General features: G+C 53.1%; 1 protein-coding gene across 1 annotated transcript; it reads left to right on the top strand.

The window, feature by feature from the left end:
* The first annotated feature begins 10,214 nt into the window (after positions 1-10,214).
* E2F1 (E2F transcription factor 1) lies at positions 10,215-21,227 on the top strand. Its single transcript, XM_045981195.1, has 7 exons — positions 10,215-10,577; positions 16,168-16,258; positions 16,631-16,850; positions 17,695-17,847; positions 19,352-19,466; positions 19,561-19,783; positions 19,910-21,227. Exons 1-7 carry the CDS (start codon positions 10,326-10,328, stop codon positions 20,155-20,157), a joined length of 1,302 nt encoding a protein of 433 aa, XP_045837151.1. The 5' UTR covers positions 10,215-10,325; the 3' UTR covers positions 20,158-21,227.
* Positions 21,228-22,327: the final 1,100 nt, after the last annotated feature.

Below are 22,327 nucleotides of genomic sequence, written 5' to 3'. Positions count from 1 at the left end.
GGCCACATTTCTATGAAGTCTTCTGATCTGCAAGACTATAAAAAATAATTTTCCATCAATAGCCCATGCTCATAGTACAGAACTTATATGGTACAAAAGGTGTATCACAAGGAAAAGTTGGGCTCCCTCCTGCACCCAAGCTCCACCCCCAAACCCCCTCTTTTGCCAGAGGCACTCACTGTTAGCACTTTCTAGTATGGCCTTTCCCAGATAGTCTGTGCACAGCCACCTATCTTTGTCTTATGAGAGACTTTTTTAGAGGATTTTATTTTATTTTTAAATTTTTTTTCCCTGAAGTAGGCTCCATGCCCAGCATGGAGCCCAACAGGGGCTTGAACGCACAACCCTGAGATCAAGAGTTGGATGCTTAACCAACTGAGTCACCCACACGCCCTTAATTATTTGATTTCATCTTTTTTAAGATTTATTTATTTCAGAGAGAGAAGGAGAGAGAGAATCTCGAGCAGACTCCCCGCTGAGTGTAGAGCCCAACATGGGGCTCGATCCCACACCCCTGAGATCACAATCCCAGCTGAAATCAAGAGCTGGGTGCCTAACCAACTGTGCCACCCAATTGGGCCCCTAAAGATTTTATTTTTAAGTAATCTGTACACCCCACATGGGGCTCAAACTCATAATCCCCAGATCAGGAGTCGCTACTGACTGAGCCAGCCAAATGCTCCTGTCTTCTGAGAAATGTTGACATCGCATTGCCATCCCCACAAGTCCTCGGCATTTTTTTCTTGCCCTCTCTGTGTTGTGGTTTCTCTCTGATCAGTAACCTAATGTGAAAGGGAGTCCTTTCTTTGAGCTGTGTCCCACCCCAGTCCACCCCGGGACTCCCCAAATAGGCAGGTCCTCACTGCGATCAGTGTATGAGATGAACCGCCCTGCATCTCCAGAGCCTTACCGTCGCTGATACCAAACGTTCAGGCCCACAGAGCCCCAAGTGAAATGGAAAGGACAAAACTGAGGTTGATCTGGGGCCCTTCTGCTGCTCCGCTCCCAAATTAGAGACCATTCAGTGAGCCCATGTGAGAGCAGTGATTCACAGGCAGAGACGCCAAGAAAAAGGCCTCCCCTGATGCCCCCTGCTCCTGCCTTTCACATCGCAGGCCCCGGAAAGAATCCTGGAGATGGCATTTCTTTCTCCATTGTTCGCTTGGGTTTATGAGAATCAGGCTTTGAACCTGACACCCTCCTAAACCAGAACATTGCGCTGGGCTCCACCTCCCAGAGCAAACCCGCATTGCTGCAATCTGTGACTTCAGATGGCTTGCTTTCTTTAACAAATTAGGGGGTATTTATAAAAAGAAACATTTTTTTTTTCCTCCCCTAGTCATGTTCCAGATGGATAGGGAGAGAGTTTGTCTTGCTTCAGCCCTGACCAGTATGTTAGGTGAGAGGGGTTTCATTTGAACCAGAGGGTCTCCTGCATGAGTCACTCTAGTGAGCTACAGGCCTCCTGGGCCAGCTGGAGGACAGAGGGAAAGCGGGACTGGCTTTGGAGTATTGCTTCTGGAGAGGGCTTCCTAACGGAGGGCTCCGCCTCCTGTACCAGGCCTCTGCGCCCAGAGCTTTGTTGATGTCACGATTTCATAAACAATGCAGGAAACGAGGCAAACTGGAAACATAGATCATGGGGTCTCTGCTTCGTTCCCACTGCTTTTCCAGGCTTCTGCAGACTCTCCTAGTGGCCTAATTGTCCGTTGAGAGAAGGAAAAGCCAGACTACATCAGCTCTTTGAAGACTCTCCTTTTTAGGGGGTCTTTTTAGTCTGTGTCATGAACCCCTTTGGCATCTGGTGAAGCCTGTGGATCCCTCTCAGAATGCTGTTTTTAAAACTCATTAAATGGGGTGCCTGGGTGGTTCAGTAGGTTAGGCATCCACCTTCGGCTCAGGTCATGATCCCAGGGTCCTGAGATGGAGTCCCGCATTGGGCTTCCTAGTGGGGAGTTTGCTTCTCCCACTCCCCCTGCTTGTGCTCTCTCTTTCTCTGTTAAATAAATAAATATTTTTTAAAAACCTCATTAAATAAAATATGTACGGGGCGCCTGGGTGGCTCAGTTGGTCAAGTGTCTGACTCTTAATCTCAGCTCAGGTTATGATCTCAGGGTCATGAGACTGAGCCCCCCCTCTCCCCAGTCCTGGGCGTGGAAACTGCTTAAGATTCTCTCTCTCCTCTGCCCCTCCCCCTCCCCCACGGCTCATGTGTTCGTGTTCTCGCTCTCTAAATAAATAAATAAAATACACAGGATTACAAAAGACAAGAATTATATTGACTTGAGATAATTATCAAAATATTTTTTAAATTTGTAATTTAGTAAATATGCTTTTTTTCTTTTTTAACACACTAAAGAAATAAATAGTGGCAGGTCTAGAAGTGTCTTGATGTCCCAGGTGCCTTAGGTGTCCACAGTACCTCAAGACCCTGGCGCAGCTGGGACACGGCACGGGCGTAGCTGTGGTTTCTGTCGCTGACGAAGTCCTGGTGCTGCTAATAGGCCTCTGGTCTGTTGCCTGCGTGAAACGCAAGGTGCTGCATTGCAGTCAGAGGCTGGTGAATACGCAGATGTGATTTTGTTTCTGTGCAAGTTTCCTGGAACTTGGGCTCATGGAGGAGATTCAGAACTTTTGCTTGAGAGTGACCTTCCCAGGCTGACCACATGGCAGGTGTCCTTTACCAAGCCCTGAGCACGGGTATAAGAAAAATCCTGGCTGGGGGCGCCTGTGGCTCAATCGTTGGGTGTCTGCCTTTGGCTCAGGTCATGATCCTGGGGTCCTGGGATCGAGCACCACATCGGGCTCCCTGGTCAGCGCAAAGCCTGCTTCTCCCTCTCCCACTCCCCCTGCTTGTGTTCCCTCTCTCGCTGTGTCTCCCTCTGTCAAATAAATAAATATACTGGCTGATGTTGGCCTGGTCCTCACTAAGTACCAAGTACCTAGTGACACCGGATGCTAGAACTCAACAATGAAGGGTCAGATCCTGCCCACCAGAAGCTTACAGTCTAGGGAGGGAAGGCTGACACAAAGTCTATCATTTTGGAGGGCAGTGGGTGCTAGAAGTCAGTAGCACAGGGCAATGTCATAGAATCACTTGGAAGGGGAGAACAAAAAGGGTCTATCTTCCAGGGAAGGCCTGAGACCCATGATGAACAGGGAGCCATGCAAAGATCCAGAGGAAGGGTGTTCCCAGCGCAGGATCTGCAAAGTGTGCAGAGGAGGGAACCAGCTGAAAGCATTCCAGGGCCTGGCAGGAAGCCCGCAAGTCTGGGCCAGAGCGCGGGTGGGGGTGTGCTAGAGAGCCCGGGATGGAGGTTGAGAAGCAGGCCGGGCCTAGCAGGCGGGTGTTATGGGCCAGACTAAGTGGTTTGGGTTTCCTTCTAAGTGTTATGGGCAGCCTTTGGCAGGTTTCAGCTGGGGAGTGATGTGATGTGATTCAACTCTTAGGAAGATGCTTCTCGTAACAAGTGGAGAAGAGTGTAGGCAGCCAGGCCGGCAGCGAGGACCCTGTGGGGAAGGCATACGGGGGTCTGGGGGAGAGATTATGGCGGTCTGGACCAGGGTGGGCCTGTGAGGTGGAGAGAAGGTGGGCACATATGGTGTGTAATTTGGAGAGACTCTGTGGCCGGGGCTGTGGGGGGTGAGAAAGAGGGGTATAGAGAACGACCCCCATGTTCTCCCTCCTTAGGCCCTGCCCCCCCCACCTGAGAAAGGGAAGCCCTGACCTTGCCCCCCCTTGCTTCTTCAGCCCCCTGCAGGCCTGGGGCCCCTGGCATGCGGGCTTCCCAGCTGGCCCCAATTGTTATTACTCCCCAGGGAGTCATGGGAACACACTCCCCCTGCCCCCTCCAGCCCCCTCTTCCCAGACAGGGCCAGGCCCTAACAATGCCCCCTCAGCCAGCCAGTGGCTTGGACACAATGCCCCTGATTCGGTTCATTGCCAGCTCCAGGAGGCCTGCTGGGTTTCCTGGCCTGTTTGGCATATATGGAACTCTGGCTTCCAGCAGGGATTTTTTTTGTTAAAAAAAAATCCCTGGCTCCTCCTCTCTGAATATCTTAATATATTATGAAAAGCCTTTCTCTTCCTATCCTGAGCCCTCCCTACGGCCCTCCCTAACTGCATTTGCCATGTGCCTGTCAGCCCCGGGACCAAATGCAGGTCAGCAGGTGTCAGTGAGAAAACGAGAAAAAGGAAGAAAAGCCGCTTGTTCCGCCGTGGCCAGACTCAAATGTGCTGGTGGTGATGCTGAGGACGACGAGAGTAATCTGAAGGCTTGTGCCCAGTGCGTTTTGTACATTAGATCTCGTTACTCCGAAGGCGCCATGAAAGAGAAGCTCCGACATTGTTGGGACCACTGAGAAAGAAAAGAGCTACCAACTACAATTCAGGACATGCCATTGATTGTATAATGCACCTCAATTTCAGAGATATTAAAATATGAGGGGGAAAGTCTAGAATCTATGGAATAGGGGATCACCTCATCTATACACTCCATTGCCCTTTGAATGTATTTTTCTTCTTATCTTTGCGCCCACCTGTGCCTCCTGGGGAGGGGGAGGGTATGCAGGGATGGCTTCACGAAAAGTCTCCGATTCTGCAGCCTCTCTAGAGCAGTTTTCTTTGCCTCCTTGCCACCTCGAGAGGAGATGTAAGCAAGCTGCTTTTGTGATTCCTCTTTGATTCCTAACAGCAGCTGACATTTACTGAGCACGCTCCGTGCGCCAGCTACTGTCCTAAGTACTTTAATGTCCCAGCAACCTTATCCAGTAAACATGCTCTTTTTATCATTCTCCTTCTACAGATGAAAACGCAGAGCCCCTCTGCTCTAAGGCTCTCTTGCTGGCTCTGCGGCTGTGCTCTGCGCGAGCACGGCTACTATGTCTGGTGCTCCTCCTCTCCTTGGAAAAGCAGAATCCCTTCTCAGAGGTTGGGTGATGCAGAGAATAGAAGAGGCACTGGGTGAGCCTTGGAGAAAAGAGAGGCCCCCAGAGCATGAGTTCAGTGGGTAATAGGTTTTGGGGGAAGGGAGGATGGCTTGTGGATCTGAGACCTGTCACTGAGGCCATACCCTGGACCCTCCGGCCCATACCCTACTAACTACGTGGACCGACTGACGGCCAAGGACTTAGCCAAGGCCACACAGCCAGGCAGCTGTTAGCAGGCACCAAGCCCCATGTCTCCTGTTTCACCACGAAAGCCCTACTTTTTCTACTCTTCCTTGCTCATGTCCTCTCTAGTTGCCTGCAAAACAGAGGAGCTGCGCAGGTGCTGGCTGGTTCCTCAGCAGTAAGAATATCACTAGTAATAGTTAACATTTAAAGGGTGCTTACTCTGTGCGAGGCGCAGGCATCAGGGATCATGAACTTAGATCCCTGGAGTAGCAGGACAAGGAAGGCCACTGAGGGTCAAGGCTCTGGCTTGTTGGGGGACAGCAACTGCTCAGCACCACGATGGCCTGGCTAGTGCTGTTTTAAAGGAAAGTCGAATATTCAAATTTTTATATAACATTTCCCAATTTAAGAAAATGTTAAGCTAATTCACAATTCAGAAAAAAAAAAAACTTCGTGGGCAAATGAAATCATACCTGTGGGACAGTGCAAATCTTCTTGTTTTCTCGTTTTAGCCTGACACATATCCTATAAAGGAGACTTTGACCTTTGTACAGATGGGGTAAGCCAAGCCCTTCAAGAGTGTGAATCACCTACTCAAGGTCATCTAGCCAAGGCACAGAGTTGGGATCAGCCCAATTTCCAAGCTTGCTCCTATGTTATGGCCTCTCAGATGGGTAAGAGGCCAATGTGCAGATATAGCCAGAACTGGCACAGTGACAGGACATCTCCAGGGGCAGCGAAGTGTCAGTCAGAGAATTCAGTGTAGCAATGAGGATCATTTGAGACCAATGCCATGTTGCAGACCTAAAACTTCCTGCCTCCCTCTGCCAGAATGCAACAATGGATGTTGCTGTGCCCCTTAATAAAATTAAGTCACCGCAGAATCATTTCTTCCAACGATGCAGTCTTTATAATGATGGGATGTTCATGTTTGGAGATTTTTTTTTTTTATTTTTTTTTTTTAGATGTAAGAATGTATGCTTCATCGAGGTGGTATATGTAGAAAAAATAAGCTTGAATTATTTGTGTCATCTGTCAAACTTTTTTTCAGGGGGATGGTCAAACTTTTTTTTTTTTTTTTTAGATTTTATTTATTTGTCAGAAAGAGACACAATGAGAGAGGAAACACAAGCAGGGGGAGTGGGAGAAGGAGAAGCAGGTTTCCCGCTGAGCAGGGAGCCTGATGTGAGGCTCTATCCCAGGACAGCAGGATCATGACCTGAACCGAAGGCAGATGCTCCCAGGACCCTGGGATTATGACCTGAGCCAAAGGCAGATGCTTAATGGCTGAGCCACCCAGGCACCCCTTGGTCAAAATTCTTAATGAGCCTATTGTGCAGGTTCATGTAAATAATTCTGGCTCTCCTGCTGGACGGTGAGATCCAGGTAGCAGAGAGGGGGTCTGTTTTGCATCGAGCTGTCTCCCCAGCACCCAGTACAATGTCTGACACAATTAATAAATATCTGTGGATTGAATGAGATTCAAGAAATGAATTGACTTGTCCAAGGTCACACAGACCGAGGTTCCCATTTAGAGCCACCTAATTCAGAAGTTCTTCCTATCACTTCCACACAATCCTGCTTCTGGGAAAAATTCAAGGGAAAGATATCTCCACACTGAGGATGGTGGTGGCCCAGGAGCTTCCACCCCTTCGGACTCCTCCTCTAGCGTTAGATGTTCGTGGAGGTGGTGATGGGGTGAACGCCTACTAATTAAGCCGCTATCCATCATATTAGCTTTTGGGAACCACACATTATAATCTTGACAGCCCTGAGCCTGGCTCTTGGGGTATTTACAGGAAGTGATGAGGTATGAAGGGCAGGCACTAGGGCTTGGCAGTGGAACCGGCTAAGTTCCCATCTCCTTTCCGCTCTCTGACCTTAAGCTGCAAGTGCCCCCTCTCTTCCTGCACCATGTGGATAAACAAGCTTCACCTAGGGGATTATTGGTTGAAAAGAGATCATCCCTGGACACTTGCCCAGTAACTGTGGAGTTTTTGGAAGCCTACCAGCCTGAAGAGCACTGTTGATGTTGAGAACAGCCTTATCAGTATCTCCCAGGCTTGAAGCCAAGGGGCCCCATCTTTCAGGCCTTTGCTGCTTTCAAGTGGGTATTAATAGATACAGAAGGCTCTTATCTCTTTCTTGATTTCACACTGGGAATTCTGGTCTTCACTCCTTTCTGCTGCAGCAGGACAGGAGGGATTGTGGGAAGAAAGGCACCTGCTTCTACCTGGGAGGTTGGGTACTTGAATATTTTTGGGAGGCCAAGACTTTGGTAAACCCCTAGCTCTGACCTCCAGCAAGCATGAATAATAGCCTTTTCATCTGCTGCGTAAGCTTATGCCCTTTGGGCCTCAGCTTCCTCATCAAGGGGGCAATAACAGCCATATCTGTCTTCCTTCTCCAGCAACCAGTACAGTGCTTGACAGAAGACAGGTGCTCAATAACTTGTTTGGTGAATGACTATGGGGTATGAGAGTACTTTACAAAGCAAATGTTAGCATTATTGAGACCCTTTGGAAAGATACAGAGAAAGGCATCTCCATGTGGAATGGGAATGTTGCTGGCTTCTCTATTCTCCTTCAGAGTCTGGCTTGACTATTTCAAATGAGACCTACCATTCTAATAATGGTGGCTTCTCTATCTGGGGAGAAGAGGGACAGGCTTGCCCCATGCCTGGGTATCCAGTGTAGGCCAGATTCTATCACTGGTTAACCTCACAGGTCCCTACTTTTGAATGGGCCTCAATTTTCCCATCTCTACAGCAAGAGGCTTACAGTCTCTCTGGTCCCTTCTAGGGCTGACAGCCTAGGATTTACAATGAGAAATTTCTTTCTTTCTTTCTTTCTTTCTTTCTTTCTTTCTTTCTTTCTTTCAGAGAGCACAGGATGGGGAGGGGCAGAGGGAGAGGGAGAGAGAGAATTCCAAGCAGGCTCCACGCCCAGTGCAGAGCCCAACACAGGGCTAGATCTCACGAGCAACACTGAGATCGTGACCTGAACTGAAATCAAGAGTCAGATGTTTAACCAACTGAGCCACCCAGGCGCCCCCTACCATGAGTAACTTCAAAAACTGCTTTGGAAACTCCTGCTGCTTTCCTAAATCACCTCATAGTTTAGGGAACACTTACAGTAGATCCCCTATTTTTTTTTTTTTATCCTGATGGCAACCCAGGAAGGGCCAGGGCAATGTGCCCATTTTACAGATGAGGAAACTGGAGCTGAGAATTGTCCTCAAGGGGCGATAATTCAAGGCTACACTACACATTTTGGTTATACTGGTATACTGTTTGTTCTCAAATGTGAACCTGCATAAATATCACCTAGCATTGGGGGGTGGGGTGGGTAGGGGACTGATGGTGAAAATAGAGATTCCTGAGCACTTAGAAATTCTAAACTGGCAAGGCTGCGTAGACCCAAAGTTAACGAGTGCCCAGGTGATTCTGAAGCCAGGTGCTGAGGACTCCTTTTAGAGACCCAGGGCCTCCACGCTGTACTCTGGGTAGCCTCAGCCACTAATCTGTTCCTTTCCTAACCTTTCTCAGCACCTGTTCTGGGCCAGACCAGTGTTGGGAGGAGGCCCTGTTGGAGCTCCCAGTCTGGTAGGAGAGGCAGATGGAGCAACTGAATGTGTGGTCAGTGTTGGAACAGAGGCAGCCTTGAGCAATGGAGGAAGTGAGTAATTACTACGACCCCGGAGGGCTCTCTGGAGGAAGTCACGTTTATTCTTGCCCTAGGGATTTGATCCTTGTTTGTGTATTAGCTTCTTCTTCCTTATTTATTTTTTTATTTTTTTCCTGTGGATCATCCCCACCAGATGGCAGGCAAGTTCATAGAAATGATCAAGTCTCACATCTCTGCCCTCAGAGCTGGCACAAGGCCTGGCACAGAGAGGACAATATTGGTCAAATCAGCTGACCTGAGCAATGAGAAATGGCTGATGGAGAGGTCCCAGGGCCTCTGGATTAAATGCATTTTCATGCTCAGCACCCTCACCTCCTCCCTTTGTGAGTTCTAACATGGAGTTAATGGTGGAAATTCCTCATCATATTCCAAACGTTTGTTATCTCTGTTCCTCTTTTCACTAAACCGAGCTCTTCAAGGTCTGAACTAAGAATGGGGCACAGAGCAGCCTCTCAAAACGTTTGCTGAATAGGGCGCCTGGGTGGCTCAGTGGGTTAAGCCGCTGCCTTCGGCTCAGGTCATGATCTCAGGGTCCTGGGATCGAGTCCCACATCGGGCTCTCTGCTCAGCAGGGAGCCTGCTTCCCTCTCTCTCTCTCTGCCTGCCTCTCTATCTACTTGTGATCTCTCTCTGTCAAATAAATAAATAAAATAAAATAAAATAAAAAAAATTAAAAAAAAAAAAAAAAAACGTTTGCTGAATAAATGGGCGAATGAATGAGTTCAAGCAGATGCTGTGCATTGGCTATTGAAGAGATTCCGGCTAAAAGGGGGCTTGCAGGAAAGCCCCAAGCTGTATTGGGCCAGATGTCCTTCCCCACTTTCTAGCAGCCCCCTTCTGCTCAGGCTCAGGGGCAGAGGGACAAGGCAGGTGCAGGATTTGAAAGTAAACGGTATAGGTGGGGCAAGTTGAGGATGGGAGCGGCCGCTGGGGCTTTGGAGGTGGGGCTGAACCTAGAAAAGAGGAAGGGCAGTTTCTAGCGATCCGAACTGAGGTTGTTGGGGCTACAGGTGGCGGAGTCTAGGGGTCACGTGAGGTCTGCGTATGGTGTGAAGTGCAAAACGGACACTCTGTCCTAAAGGTCTCCACATTATCAGCAGGATGCGGTGCGTCAGGGTGGGAGTGGGGCTACCACGCTTCGGGTAGGGAGAGTCCCGGCTGGGGGCGGGGAGTGCGAAAGCGCCTGGCACCGCCCCGACAAAGCCTGCGCGCGCCCGGTGCCGCGATTGGCCGCGCCTCCTCGCGCCGACGCCCCGTCCCGCCCACTGCTGCCGGTCCGGCGCGCTGCAGCCAATGGGCCCCGTCGCCGTCGCCTACGTCACAGTCCGGACAGCCAATGGTGAGAGCGTTCGGCGGCTCGTGGCTCTTTCGCGGCAAAAAGGATTTGGCGCGTAAAAGTGGCCGGGACTTTGCAGGCAGCGGCGGCCGGGGGCGGAGCGGGATCGAGCCCTCGCCGCTGCCTGCCGCCATGGGCCCGCGCCGCCGCCGCCGCCTGCCACCCGGGCCGCGCGGGCCGTGAGCGCCATGGCCGTGGCCGGGGCCCCCGCAGGCGGCCCATGCGCGCCGGCGCTGGAGGCCCTGCTCGGGGCCGGCGCGCTGCGGCTGCTCGACTCCTCGCAGATCGTCATCATCTCCACCGCGCAGGACGCCAGCGCCCCGCCGGCCCCCGCCGCGCCGGCTGCCGGCCCCCGGGACCCTGACCTGCTGCTCTTCGCCACGCCGCAGGCGCCCCGGCCCACACCCAGCGCGCCGCGCCCTGCGCTCGGCCGCCCGCCGGTACGGACACCAGGGACCTCCGGCCGAGTGCGCGTCGGGACCCCCGTGCAGACCCGGGCGGGGCGCGTTTTTTGGCAGGGAGGCAACGGGGGCGGGGGAGGGGGGTGGGCCGAAGCTCCCGGGCTGGGCGGGACCGAGCCTGGGTGGGGCCTCCAGGCCCCGCCCCGGGGTGCGGGGTGACCTCGGGCCAGTCCCTGTTTGCTCGTCTGCCGCGGGCCTCAGCTTCCCAGAGCCGCTTGAGGGTCAGAATCAGTGGTAATAATGGCCCACGTGTATTCAGTTGGCGTTGCATGCATGCCAGGTCTCTGGCAGACTTCGAGCCAGCTAAAACTCACAACCATGCTGTGAGCTCAGTGTTGTCACTGTGCCCATCTGAACTGAGGCCCAGAGAGGGGAAGTGACTTGCCCCTGGTCATACGGCTGCAAGTGGTGGGGCTGGGATTTGAACTGACGCCTGCTGGCTGCAGACCAGAACTCGTGGCAGGGTAGTGGGGATGGCTCCTTGGGGAGGTGAAGAGGGGGTGTCCTGGGCCCAGACTGTTGAAGAGTCATTGAGGAGACCCTCCTTCCTCCCTAGAGCCTCCACTGCCAGGTGCAGGCCTGGGCCTCTGGGCCTCTGGGGACCGGCCTCCTGACTGGGAGGCCTTCTCTGCAGGGGCGGGGTGGCTGGGCCAGCTGCTGATCCCCTCCCTCTGCCTGTCCTTCCATCTGCCACCTCCACCCTCACAGGCCCTGGTTGCCATGGAGCCTCATTAATCAGGCAGGCAGACCCCTAGGCCCCCAGGGAACTACTGGGTGGGCTGGGCCTCTGGGAGCTGGAGTGGAGGCCCCCAGTGCCAGGAGAGAGTAAACATCCCTGGGAGATGGCTTGATAAAGTGTTCCCTGAGCAGCAAGAGGCTCAAGAGCAATTTGGACTGGGGAGCGGGGGAGCCCAAAAAGAGGTTGCTGAATTACAGGGGAGAAGGGTGTAGAGGCCTGAAGCTTGGACCTGTGGGCTGCAGGACTGGGTGTGGAGACCAGTTTGACTGGCAGAGCCTGTGGGTGAAGGTGGGGCATGGAAGGCTGGCAGGGGGCAGGGGGGCCAAGCCAGCCAGGCAGGATGGGGTCTCAGCAGGGGGCTTGGAGCAAGTGGGAGGGGTGAGGCAGAGCGAGGGCAAGGAGGTGGAAGCTGTCCAACTGCTTATGGGGGCCTGGGTGGCAGCTGGTCCCTGAGGCATCCCAGCAAGTCTCTCCTAACTCCCTTGGCCCCTTGCCCAGTGCTGCCTTCCTTCCGGAATCACCAAGATGTTAATAACAATAGGAGCCACCATTGTTTTGAGACTGTTTTTTGTGTCAGGCTGTGTGCCAGGCACTTCATCCAGTTAACTCTCAACATCCATCCCCTTTTACAGAGAGGGAAGCTGAGACCCAGGGATGGTAGGTTGTTCAGCTAGTGAAATGGAGGGACCAATCCAGACTTCCTGAGCCGTTAACCAATTAGCCACGGGGATGCTTTGCCCCCTGGAGATGCTAATAGAGGTTGAAGGAAATTCAGGGACGCTTCTGAGGGGTGAAGGGAAGAGGATTGTACCAAGGGGCAGGTCACCTATATCCCGGTGGTCTTTCTGTGCAGGTGCCAGCCTGGGGCCTGGACCTGCAAACTGAGTACTTAGCAGACCCTCAGGGCTGTAGAGGCTGAGCTCCAGGCTCTGAGGGACTGCCAGAGCCTGGGCTGAGGACACGTGCTCCACCCCACCCTCAGCAGTGTCTGGGGCTGCCCTGTAGGCCCGAGCATTCCATTCATTCAACTGTTGTTGAGTTAGTGAACGCCCAAGAGGTACTAGACACAGGCACGTAAGGAGCCTCTGCCCTCAGCACTGAAGCACTAGTAGCCATTTTCTGTGGGGGGGGGGGGGAGCGGTGAGGGCTGGTACCATGCCCGAGCTGAAGTCCAGAGATATGGGCCTAGCACTGGCCCTCCACCACAGCCCCCTCTTGTACCTCTGGGTAGCCACTGGCCGATTTAGCTGTGGCCTTCTCTGACCTTCTGCACTGGCATTGGTTTGGGGCAGTCTTTGAAGCCAGTCACAGGTTCAGCTTCGGCATCAGTGAGTATTCATTGAGCACCTCTTGCATACACAAGTTTCTATACAATTCAGCCGTTTCTTCTGGCCCTTCCCATCCTCTTCTTTCCTGTTGTCATGGCTGTTAAAAACAAGTTAAATATAATAGACATTTACTATAGAAAAAGAGTTAAGAGACTAAAAAGTTGGATGCCATCCCATCCTTTTTCCTTCTGCTTTCTTTTCCTAAGCCTGTTTTTTTTTTTTTAAAGGTGGTTGTGACAGTTTTCTTTTTCTTAAGTTTTAGAAATTGTAGTTTTCCCTTTATTTCTATGTTTAAACAGTGGGTCATCCACCCTTGATAGATACTATAACAGTCCCCGTGGTGGTCCCCACCCGCACACCGTCCGGAGGTTACTCCTAGAATGGATTCTAAAATATGGGAAACTAAACCAGAGAAAGATGTTTCATGGGATTTTTTTTAATCCAAAAAGGGATCCGATCAATGCTTGGCCCTCTAACAGTGTTTTTCTTGTCATTGTCTTTGAGTGCATTCTGTGTCACCCTCCCTCAGGCCTTGACAGCTACGTGGTATTCCAGGGCCGGACGAACCACACTTTTTGGGGGCTCCCCTTCCACAGATGGTTGGTGGAGTGGTCCAGATTTTTTCGCCAGCATTCTGTGTGTCTTCAGCTTTGCCTTTCTCGCTCTCTCTTTTTTTTTTTTTTTAAAGATTTTATTTATTCGACAGAGATCACGAGAAGGCAGTTCAGCTCTGCCTTTTTAGGCTCCTGTGCCAAGCTCTCTAGAGAGCCGTGGCAGAAATGGACATCTGCTTGAGCCCTTGCTTTAGCGTGTGGTACTGACCTGGCTTCAGGGTGGGCAGGGGCCTGAGGAACAGGGAGAAGAGGAGGGGTGCTGTTGGCAGGTGCACACTAGGTTCAGGCCCAAGGGGCAAGGCTGGCATTTGGGGGCTGGCTTCTGGACTAGGCAGCAGGGAGAGAGGGCACGTGGCAGTTAGGAACGTGGGTTCTGTGCCAGCCTGTTAGGGTTCACCTCCTGGCCCTTGCTCTCACCAAACGATCTTTCTGAGGTGCAGGCCCCTGGGGAAGGGGAGGTCATCACGGCATCTGTTGCAAGGTCTGGACAGAGGGTTTGATGACTGAATGCGGGGAATGCTGTTCTTTAGCGGAGCTCAGTGCACAAAAGGCACCCGGCCTGTGTGAGTGCTTCTACCCCCCGGGAGGCCCGAGGGCACCCACGAGCGTGCAAACACGCTAGTTAGCACCAGGCCCCACAGTGGACGGTGAGGATTCAGGCCCATTGCCTGCCTCTGAGGGGTCACTGTCTTCTGGGTGAGACAGACATGTCTCCGGAAATTTGTAGGAAGAGATAATGTGGGGAAAGCTTGGGTTTGAAGCACTTAGGCAGGAGAAGAGGCCCGGTCATTGTGGCATCAGAGGGACCGAAGTAATGGGTGAGGTGCCTGCCCACAGAGGTGGAAAGAATCCATGTGAAGAGGAGGGAGGGAGGTGAGGGCTCTTCTGGGAGGGAAGCCCCGTGGGCTGAGGCTTGGAGGCAGAGGTTTGCGAGAAAACCGTCTCAGCAGAAGATCATGCAGAGAAGCGGCAGAGAGGGTACTAGGCTGGAGAGGGGACAGATGGAGGTGGGGAGGTGGCTGAGTGGCCCAAATGGGAGGAGACTGACTGTGGTGATGGGATTTCTTGGCAACCAGATGTGACGAGGGCATGGCTGCCTTAAGGAGGTTCTAGCTCAGGAAAGCCTGTGGGTGAGGGAGGGGTAGGTTTGGCTGGTGTGGGTCAGGATGGGCCTGAGATCCCTGTGGGACTTTGGGGACAATCTCCGTCCTCCAGTGTATGTGACTAAATCCGAGAGTGTTCTGGATGGGAATGCTGGCTCAGCTGCTTCCTGGCCATCTGACCTTGGGCCTTTCAGGACTTCAGTTACTTTATTTGTAAAATGGAATCATGATTATTATTATTTTTAAAGATTTTATGTATTTATTTGACAGAGAGAGAGCACCAGAGAGCACAAGCAGGGGGAGCAGCATAGGGAGAGGGAGAAGCAGACGCCCCCTGAGCAGGGAGCCCGATGTGGGGCTCGATGCCAGGACCCTGAGATCATGACCTAAGCTGAAGGTAGATGCCCAACTGACTGAGCCACCCAGGCGCCCCGAAACAGAGCCATTATTGTGCTGCCAATCCATAGGACAGAATGAATTAACATGTGCAAATGATGTGTTGAGCGCCAACGGCCACCATGTTCACAGAAACCAGAAAGGAGGTGACTTGCCCAAGGGACCTGGAGCCAGATGACTTAAAACAACAAGCGCTTAACTAATACAACACTGTGTGTTAATGATACTACAATTGAAATTAAAAACTTAATTAAAAAAACACCCCAGTAACAAACATTCATTATCATACAGACTTGGTGGGGCAGGAATTCAGAGGAGGCTTAGCTTAGTGCTTCTGGCTCAGGATCTGAGGTTGAAGGACTTGTTTCTAAGACTCACATTGCTACTGGAGGAGGCCTCAGTGCCTTGCCACTTGGGCCTGTGGGACATGGCCGTGGCTCTCCCCAGGGCGAGTGGTCCAATGTAGGAAGGAAGAAGGAAACTTCAGCAGGTCTCTGACCCAGCCCAAGAGGCGACTTGTCATCATTCCCATCACACTGCTCCTTGGAAGCAAGTTACCAGATCTGGCCCATACTTACGGCGAAAAGAATTAGGCCCCATTTTTATTTTAAGATTTTTATTTATTTGACAGAGGGAGACACAGCAAGAGAGAGAACACCAGCAGAGGGAGAGGGAGAAGCAGACTTCCCGCTGAGCAGGGAACTCTATCCCAGGACCCTGGGATCATGACCTGAACCCAAGGCAGATGCTTAACGCCTGAGCCACCCAGGTGCCCCTGCAGACCTCTTTTAAAACTACTACAAGGGGGGGGTGGTGCCTGGGTGGCTCAGTGGGTTAAAGCCTCTGCCTTCGGCTCGGGTCATGATCTCAGGGTCCTGGGATCGAGCCCCGCATCGGGCTCTCTGCTCCACAGGGAGCCTGCTTCCTCCTCTCTCTCTCCCTGCCTCTCTGCCTAATTGTGATTTCTCTCTGTCAAATAAATAAAAAATTAAAAAAAAAAAAAAAAAAACTACCACAAGGGGCCAACTGGGCTCAGTTGGCTGGGCGACTGCCTTCAGCTCAGGTCATGATCCCGAAGTCCCAGGATCGAGTCCCACATGGGCTCCCTGCTCAGTGGGGAGTCTGCTTCTCCCTCTGACCTTCCCCCTCTCATGCCTTTTCTCTCTCATTCTCTCTCTCTCAAATAAATAAATAAAATCTTAAAAAAAAAAAAAAAAAACACCGCAGGCAGGTTCGGTAGGGGATCTGGGATCTCCCCCACCGTCACACACTAAGGCAGCCTCGTAGACAGAGTGGGGCATGGGTGGCCCAGGAGCACCAAGCCCTGAGCCAGGTCTTCTGAGGCCTCACTCCTGGTCCTTGGGCATCTTCCCATTGTTTCTGCCGCAGGTAAAGCGGAGGTTGGACCTGGAAACAGACCATCAGTACCTGGCTGAGAGCAGCGGGCCGGCCCGGGGCAGAGGTCGCCACCCAGGAAAAGGTACCCACAGAGCTTGGGCTGCGGCAGGCCCTCTGACAGGGCCCAAGTTGGGGGTATGGACGGACAAACACTCTCGCAAAGTAAGCTCTGGTCTGTGAGGCCTGGCCCTGAGCCAGGCCCCTGGGGGCCCCGAGGGGCAACTGGAGTGGCCGCCTGGCATGGCTTCTGCAGGCCCTGGAGGGTGGGGAGTTCCCCAGCCAGAAGAGGAATGTCTTGTGGTTGGCAGGCAGCAGCCCCAGGCCCTCCCTGTTGGCTTCACCAAGGGGAAGGTGCCATCTGCCCATCCCCCGCATCTTTCTGCCCTGCCTGGAAGGCTCGCCTGCCTGGGTGTGGGGGTGGTGCTGAGGGCGCCCTCCGTGCCTGGACCCCCAGGTGTGAAATCCCCAGGGGAGAAGTCACGCTATGAGACCTCGCTGAATCTGACCACGAAGCGCTTCCTGGAGCTGCTGAGCCGCTCGGCCGATGGCGTTGTTGATCTGAACTGGGCAGCCGAGGTGCTGAAGGTGCAGAAACGGCGCATCTATGACATCACCAATGTCCTCGAGGGCATCCAGCTCATTGCCAAGAAGTCCAAGAACCACATCCAGTGGCTGTAGGTACCAGCCACTCGGGAGGGCAGGCGGAAGCTGGGGCCCGGGGCCGGGCCAGCGTGCAGGAGCTGACGGCGATCACCACCGTGGCCGTCCGCATCCTCGCATCCTCGTGTCTAGCCGGGGAAACCACGGCTTGGGGGGGAGGTGGCTTCCCTGAGGAAAGTCCGCAGATCGTACACCTCAAGCCCCGTGCGCCGTCCTGTATTTCTTCGCCTGCCGAGCCACCGTTCAGATCAGGATGAAGAACATGTCCAGCACCACAGAAAGTTCCCTGAGCTCCTTCCCAGTGTTGCCCACCCCTCCTACCCTAGGTGATGGCTGTTCTGCCTTCTCTTGCCGTCAGTGGGATTGTCTAACACAACTGTTTGGTTCTTGTTAATTCTTGTTTTGTTTTTCCCCTCTCACCCCCTTCCCTGGCCATGCTAGTCCCCTCTCTGGGACACATCTTTTTTAGTTTTTGGTGGATCATTCCCTTCTGCATCATTTTTCTTTTCTTTTTACTTGATGACACGTCTTGGAAGTGCGTCCATGTCTGTACATCTGATACGTTTTCGTCCTTTTATGTGATCTTACAGTTTTCCGTGGCATGCCTATGCCATCATCTACCTCTTCTGCCCCCTGGAAGGGACATGTCGGTATTTACAGCCATCCAGGCCTGACTTCAGACCCCTGCTTGGCTGACTTGGAGCCCAGCTTCCGCTCTCTGCTGTTTCCCAGCCGAGGAGCCAGACCCAGAGAGGGACGAGGCTTACTTGGGCCTCCCAGGATGGGCAGCAGAGACCGGGTGCTGAGGGTTAGGGCTCCTGGGTCGGGAGCTGCAGACTCTCCCTTTGCCACCTGCAGAGGCAGCCACGCAGCAGTGGGGATCGGCGGGCGGCTGGAAGGCCTGACCCAGGACCTGCGGCAGCTCCAGGAGAGCGAGCGGCAGCTGGACCACCTGATCCATCTCTGCACCACCCAACTGCGGCTGCTCTCTGAGGACGCCGACAGCCAGCGATATCCTTGGACTGTCGGGTGCTGGTGGGGAGGGCAGGACCGTTGGGTGCGGCCTCATCCAAGTGGGACTAGGGAGGCGACCCCGAGCCCTGAATTTAGGACGGGGCCCTGGCTTTGGTTGCCAGTTCTGGGCTGAGCGCTTCCTTGGTGTTAGGCTGGACGAGTTAAAGAGCCCCTGTGAGCCTCAACTTCATCTGCAAGAGGAGAAAGTAGTCAGTCCCCAAACTGTACAGATTAAAACAAGAAAACTAGTACCGGCAGCAGCAAACATTTATTTAGTAGTGATTTCGTCCATGGGGGTAGCTTCAAGGTCAGAGATCTAAGTTCTTATTCATCTTTCATTCACAAAAATAGAAGCTTTTTATTTAAGATTTTATTTTTAGGTAATTGCTAAACCCAACATGAGGCTTGAACTCACAACCCCAGGACCAAGAGTCTCATGTTCCACTGACTAAGCCAACCAGGCACCCCCTAGAAACACTATTTTATTTATTTTTTTAAAGATTTTATTTTATTTATTTGACAGAGAAAGCGATCACAAGCAGACAGAGACGCAGGCAGAGAGAGAGGGGGAAGCAGGCTCCCCGCCGAGCAGAGAGCCCGATGCGGGACTTGATCCCAGGACCCTGAGATCATGACCTGAGCCAAAGGCAGAGACTTTAACCCACTGAGCCACCTAGGCACCCTAGAAACACTATTTTAAAATAAGTGTTCTTGGGGCGCCTGGGTGGCTCAGTGGGTTAAAGCCTCTGCTTTCAGCTCAGGTCATGATCCCAGGGTCCTGGGATCGAGCCTCACATCAGGCTCTCTGCTCAGCGGGGAGCCTGCTTCCTCCTTTCTCTCTGCCTGTCTCTCTGCCTACTTGTGATTTGTCTGTCAAATAAAAAAAAAAAAAAAAAATCTTAAAATAAGTGTTCTTCCCTTCGCTTTTTTTTTTTTTAGTAAATAGTCAAATTGTGTGTTTTTGTTTTTTGTTTTAAGATTTTATTCCAGAGGGGGAGAGAGAGCGAGAGCATGCATGCTCATGAGAGGGTGTGAGAGCAGGGGTAGGGAAAAGAAGACTCCCCGCTAAGCAGGGAGCCTGATATGGGGCTCGATCCCAGGACTCAGAGACCATGACCTGAGCCAAAGGCAGATGCTGACTGAGCCATCCAGGTGCACCGCAAATTCTGTTTATAAGTTTTAGAGACAGCCACCAAGTGACACAAAGATCATGGGTCAGAATAAATGCTCAGCAGCAGGCGTGGAGTTGTGTTAAGTAACGTACGTCAAATTATTGCAGGCAGCCATCATTACCTTGGGATTAGGTGGATGGAATGATGTCATTATACAGATGTGGAAACAGGCTCAAAGGTGTGAGACAGAGTCAAGCACCAACTATGTGCCAGGCCCTGGGGTGGGGTATGAAGAGGACAGGACAGACTAAGTAGGAATGGGTTCTGATGAACTCTCTGGATGGGTGACCCCAGAGGTCAAAGTTCATGTGGTCCTTGACTCCACCAACCCTCGCCTACGTGACCTGCCAGGACCTTCGTAGTATTGCAGACCCTGCAGAGCAGATGGTCATGGTGATCAAGGCCCCTCCCGAGACCCAGCTCCAAGCGGTGGACTCCTCAGAGGTGAGAGCCAGGACTCCAGACCTGCCCAGGACCGGCTGGGCGGGGTTGGTGGTCCGCTGAGCCTCCACTCACCCTGCCCGCTGCCTCCACCCAGACCTTTCAGATCTCCCTTAAGAGCAAACAAGGCCCCATTGACGTTTTCCTGTGCCCTGAGGAGAGTGCAGGCAGCATTAGCCCTGGGAAGACCCCATCCCAGGGGACAGCTTCTGGGGAGGAGGACAGGGCAGTTGACCCTGCCATCACAGTGCCACCGCCATCGTCTCCCCCCTCGTCCCCTGCTGCGGATCCCAGCCAGTCCCTGCTCAGCCTGGAGCAAGGTGGGTGAAGGGTGGGTGGGTGCGGTGGGTCAGTGTCCCTTTCCCAGTGGGGTGGGCAGGCCCGATAGCCCCCTCTGCCCTCCCTGCGGGCCGTCCCCGGCCTGTGATGCTCCCCCATCTCCCCAGAACCTCTGCTTTCCCGGATGGGCGGCCTGCGGGCCCCTGTGGACGAGGACCGCCTGTCCCCGCTGGTGGCGGCCGACTCGCTCCTGGAACATGTGCGGGAGGACTTCTCCGGCCTCCTCCCTGAGGAGTTCATCAGCCTGTCCCCCCCCCATGAGGCCCTCGACTACCACTTTGGCCTTGAGGAGGGTGAGGGCATCAGAGACCTCTTCGACTGTGACTTTGGGGACCTTACCCCTCTGGATTTCTGACGGGGCTCGGGGGGACCAGGGCCTCTGGAGATTCCCACCCTGTCTTTGCAGTCCTGGAGCCCCCTGCCCCTGGCTGTCCTCCCAGCCCGATTGGAAACGTTTAATTTATACCCCTCTCCCCTATCTCCAGAAGCTTCTAGCTCTGGAGTCTGGCTACTGCCAGGAGGCTGAGCAAGCCAGGAAGGGAAGGATTCTGTTTGTGGTGTGTATGTGCATGCACCCGGCACCCATCATGTGTGTCCACGGGGTGAGTGGTGTGTGAGCATGTGTGTGTGCATGTACCGGGGAATGAAGGTGAACACATCTGTGCGTGCACTGAAAACACGCCCCAGTGTGTCCATGTGTGTGTGCATGAGTCCATGTGTGCGCGTGGTGGGGGCTCTAACTGCACTTTTGGTCTCCTTGCTCCAGGGGCCCCACGAGGCCCAGGGTGGCCACCTGCCCCCAGAATCCTGCGTGCTGACCAGGCCAGGTGGCGAGGCCTTGGCCTGCTTGTTTGCAGGACAGCGAGAGCACTTCTGTCGTCTTAAAGGTTTTTCTGATCGAAGCTTTAATGGAGCGTTATTTATTTATCAAGGCCTCTTTGGCAAGCTTGGGGCACCAGCAAAGGGTAGGAGGGATGTGGGACCGATGCCCCAACTCCTCATACCCCTGAGCGGGGCAGGGGTCCCTAAGCTGTTCTTTGCCCTACTCCGAAGGAGCTGAGGCCCGAGCGGTTTATTTATTGGGAAAGTGAGGGAGGGGACAGACTGACTGACTGACAGCCATGGGTGGATCAAGGGGGGTGGTCCCTCCCCAGGGGGTCACTGCAGGGCCCCAACTTCCCCCCAGGATGGATGTGAGATGGGAAAGGTGAGTGGGGGACCTTCACTGACAGGGTGGGCAGAAGGGGTGGGTGAAAGGCTGCCACTAGCCCAGACCACAGGGGCCCCTCTGCCCCACTTGTTGCTCTGCCCCCCCTCCAATCTGCACTTTGATTTGCCTTCCTAACCGCTGTGTTCCCTCCTGCTTTGGTTTTAATAAATATTTTGATGGTGTTTGGGCTGGGTTTTGGGACTATATATTGGGGGCAGACCTGGGGGTGGGAGAGGTCTGAGTTGCTGGGGAAACGCCCCTTGTCTATTTCCCCTCTCCCAGCCCCTGCTTGGTGTCATTTAATTTGAGCCTTGTAGCCACAAGAAAGGTAGGCTTCCTCACTGTTTTTGTCCTAACTTAAAAACTGATTCAATGAAGTAGTAATGAACTCCTTTCCTCTCCCAAAGTGGCCAGAGAGGCTGCTCTGAAATGCTGTGTTCCTTCCAGATGTTTCTGGGCATTTGTAAACCTATAACAAACAATTACAACAGGATGATTCTGTGTCAGGTTCTTTTAGGTTCTGAGTACACGTATTCTCTCCTGGGGCTCTCAGCCTCGGCCAGAGGAGACTTATTTAACAAATGAGAAAATCAGAGGGCTTCCTGTAAGGGGTGGTGCTTGAGCTGAGAGCTGTGGGATAGAGTTAACGGAGGAGGAAAATATGAACACACCTAGCAGACAGGGCAGTGTGGGCAAAGGCCCTGGGGCAGGAGGGAGCAGGGCACAGAGGACCTGAGAGAAGCCTGTGTGGAGTCCTGGGGTAAGGGCCAGAGTGGAGAGAAGTTCAGACTCACTGGTGATTCTGAGATAGCAGTGACATACCCTGTTTTTTATTTTGAAAGTTCCCTTTGGCTGCTGTGTGGAAGATGAAGAAGGGCCAGAATGGCAGAGGGGAAGGGAAAGAGGGCTGAACTGAGTTTGAAAGCGGAGGGGAGGGGGGTTTGGGAGCCAGTCGACACAGACCTGTTTAGCCCCTAGGTGAGCTTTCTCTGAGCCAGTTCCTATTTTAAGCCCTTTACAGTCAGTAGGTGAGTCCCCACAATAATCCCTTATGGCCTCTATGATTTACCCCCATTTTGCAGAAAAGGATAGAGACGCCCAGAAGTGAAGTCCCTTTCACGTTTCACCCATAGGGTGTCACTCTGTTGTACCGCAGTTTGCTCTGCTGACCCTACAGTGGCTGGGACCTGCCCTTAGTGCGACCCCGCCCTTCTGTTCCCAGCTGTTACTACTCCCAAGCCGCCAGGCGCATACATGACCAGTCTGAGCTGGGAATGACCCCTTGCGTGGTTCCAGACTCGCAGTTGCCCACCTC

This window comes from Meles meles, chromosome 16 (assembly GCF_922984935.1).
Source record: "Meles meles chromosome 16, mMelMel3.1 paternal haplotype, whole genome shotgun sequence".
Classification (NCBI taxonomy): Eukaryota; Metazoa; Chordata; class Mammalia; order Carnivora; family Mustelidae; genus Meles; species Meles meles.
The sequence above is the reverse complement of the archived record's forward strand: the minus strand, read 5'-3'. Positions and strand labels throughout refer to the sequence as shown.

Bases quoted from the DNA above. Each gene is read 5' to 3' on its own strand.
- E2F1 (XM_045981195.1), top strand. From the start codon at position 10,326: ATGGCCGTGGCCGGGGCCCCCGCAGGCGGCCCATGCGCGCCGGCGCTG. The intron at 16,851-17,694 runs GTAGGTACCAGC...TGCCACCTGCAG, and splicing joins AAGAACCACATCCAGTGGCT to AGGCAGCCACGCAGCAGTGG. The intron at 19,784-19,909 runs GTGGGTGAAGGG...CCATCTCCCCAG, and splicing joins CCTGCTCAGCCTGGAGCAAG to AACCTCTGCTTTCCCGGATG.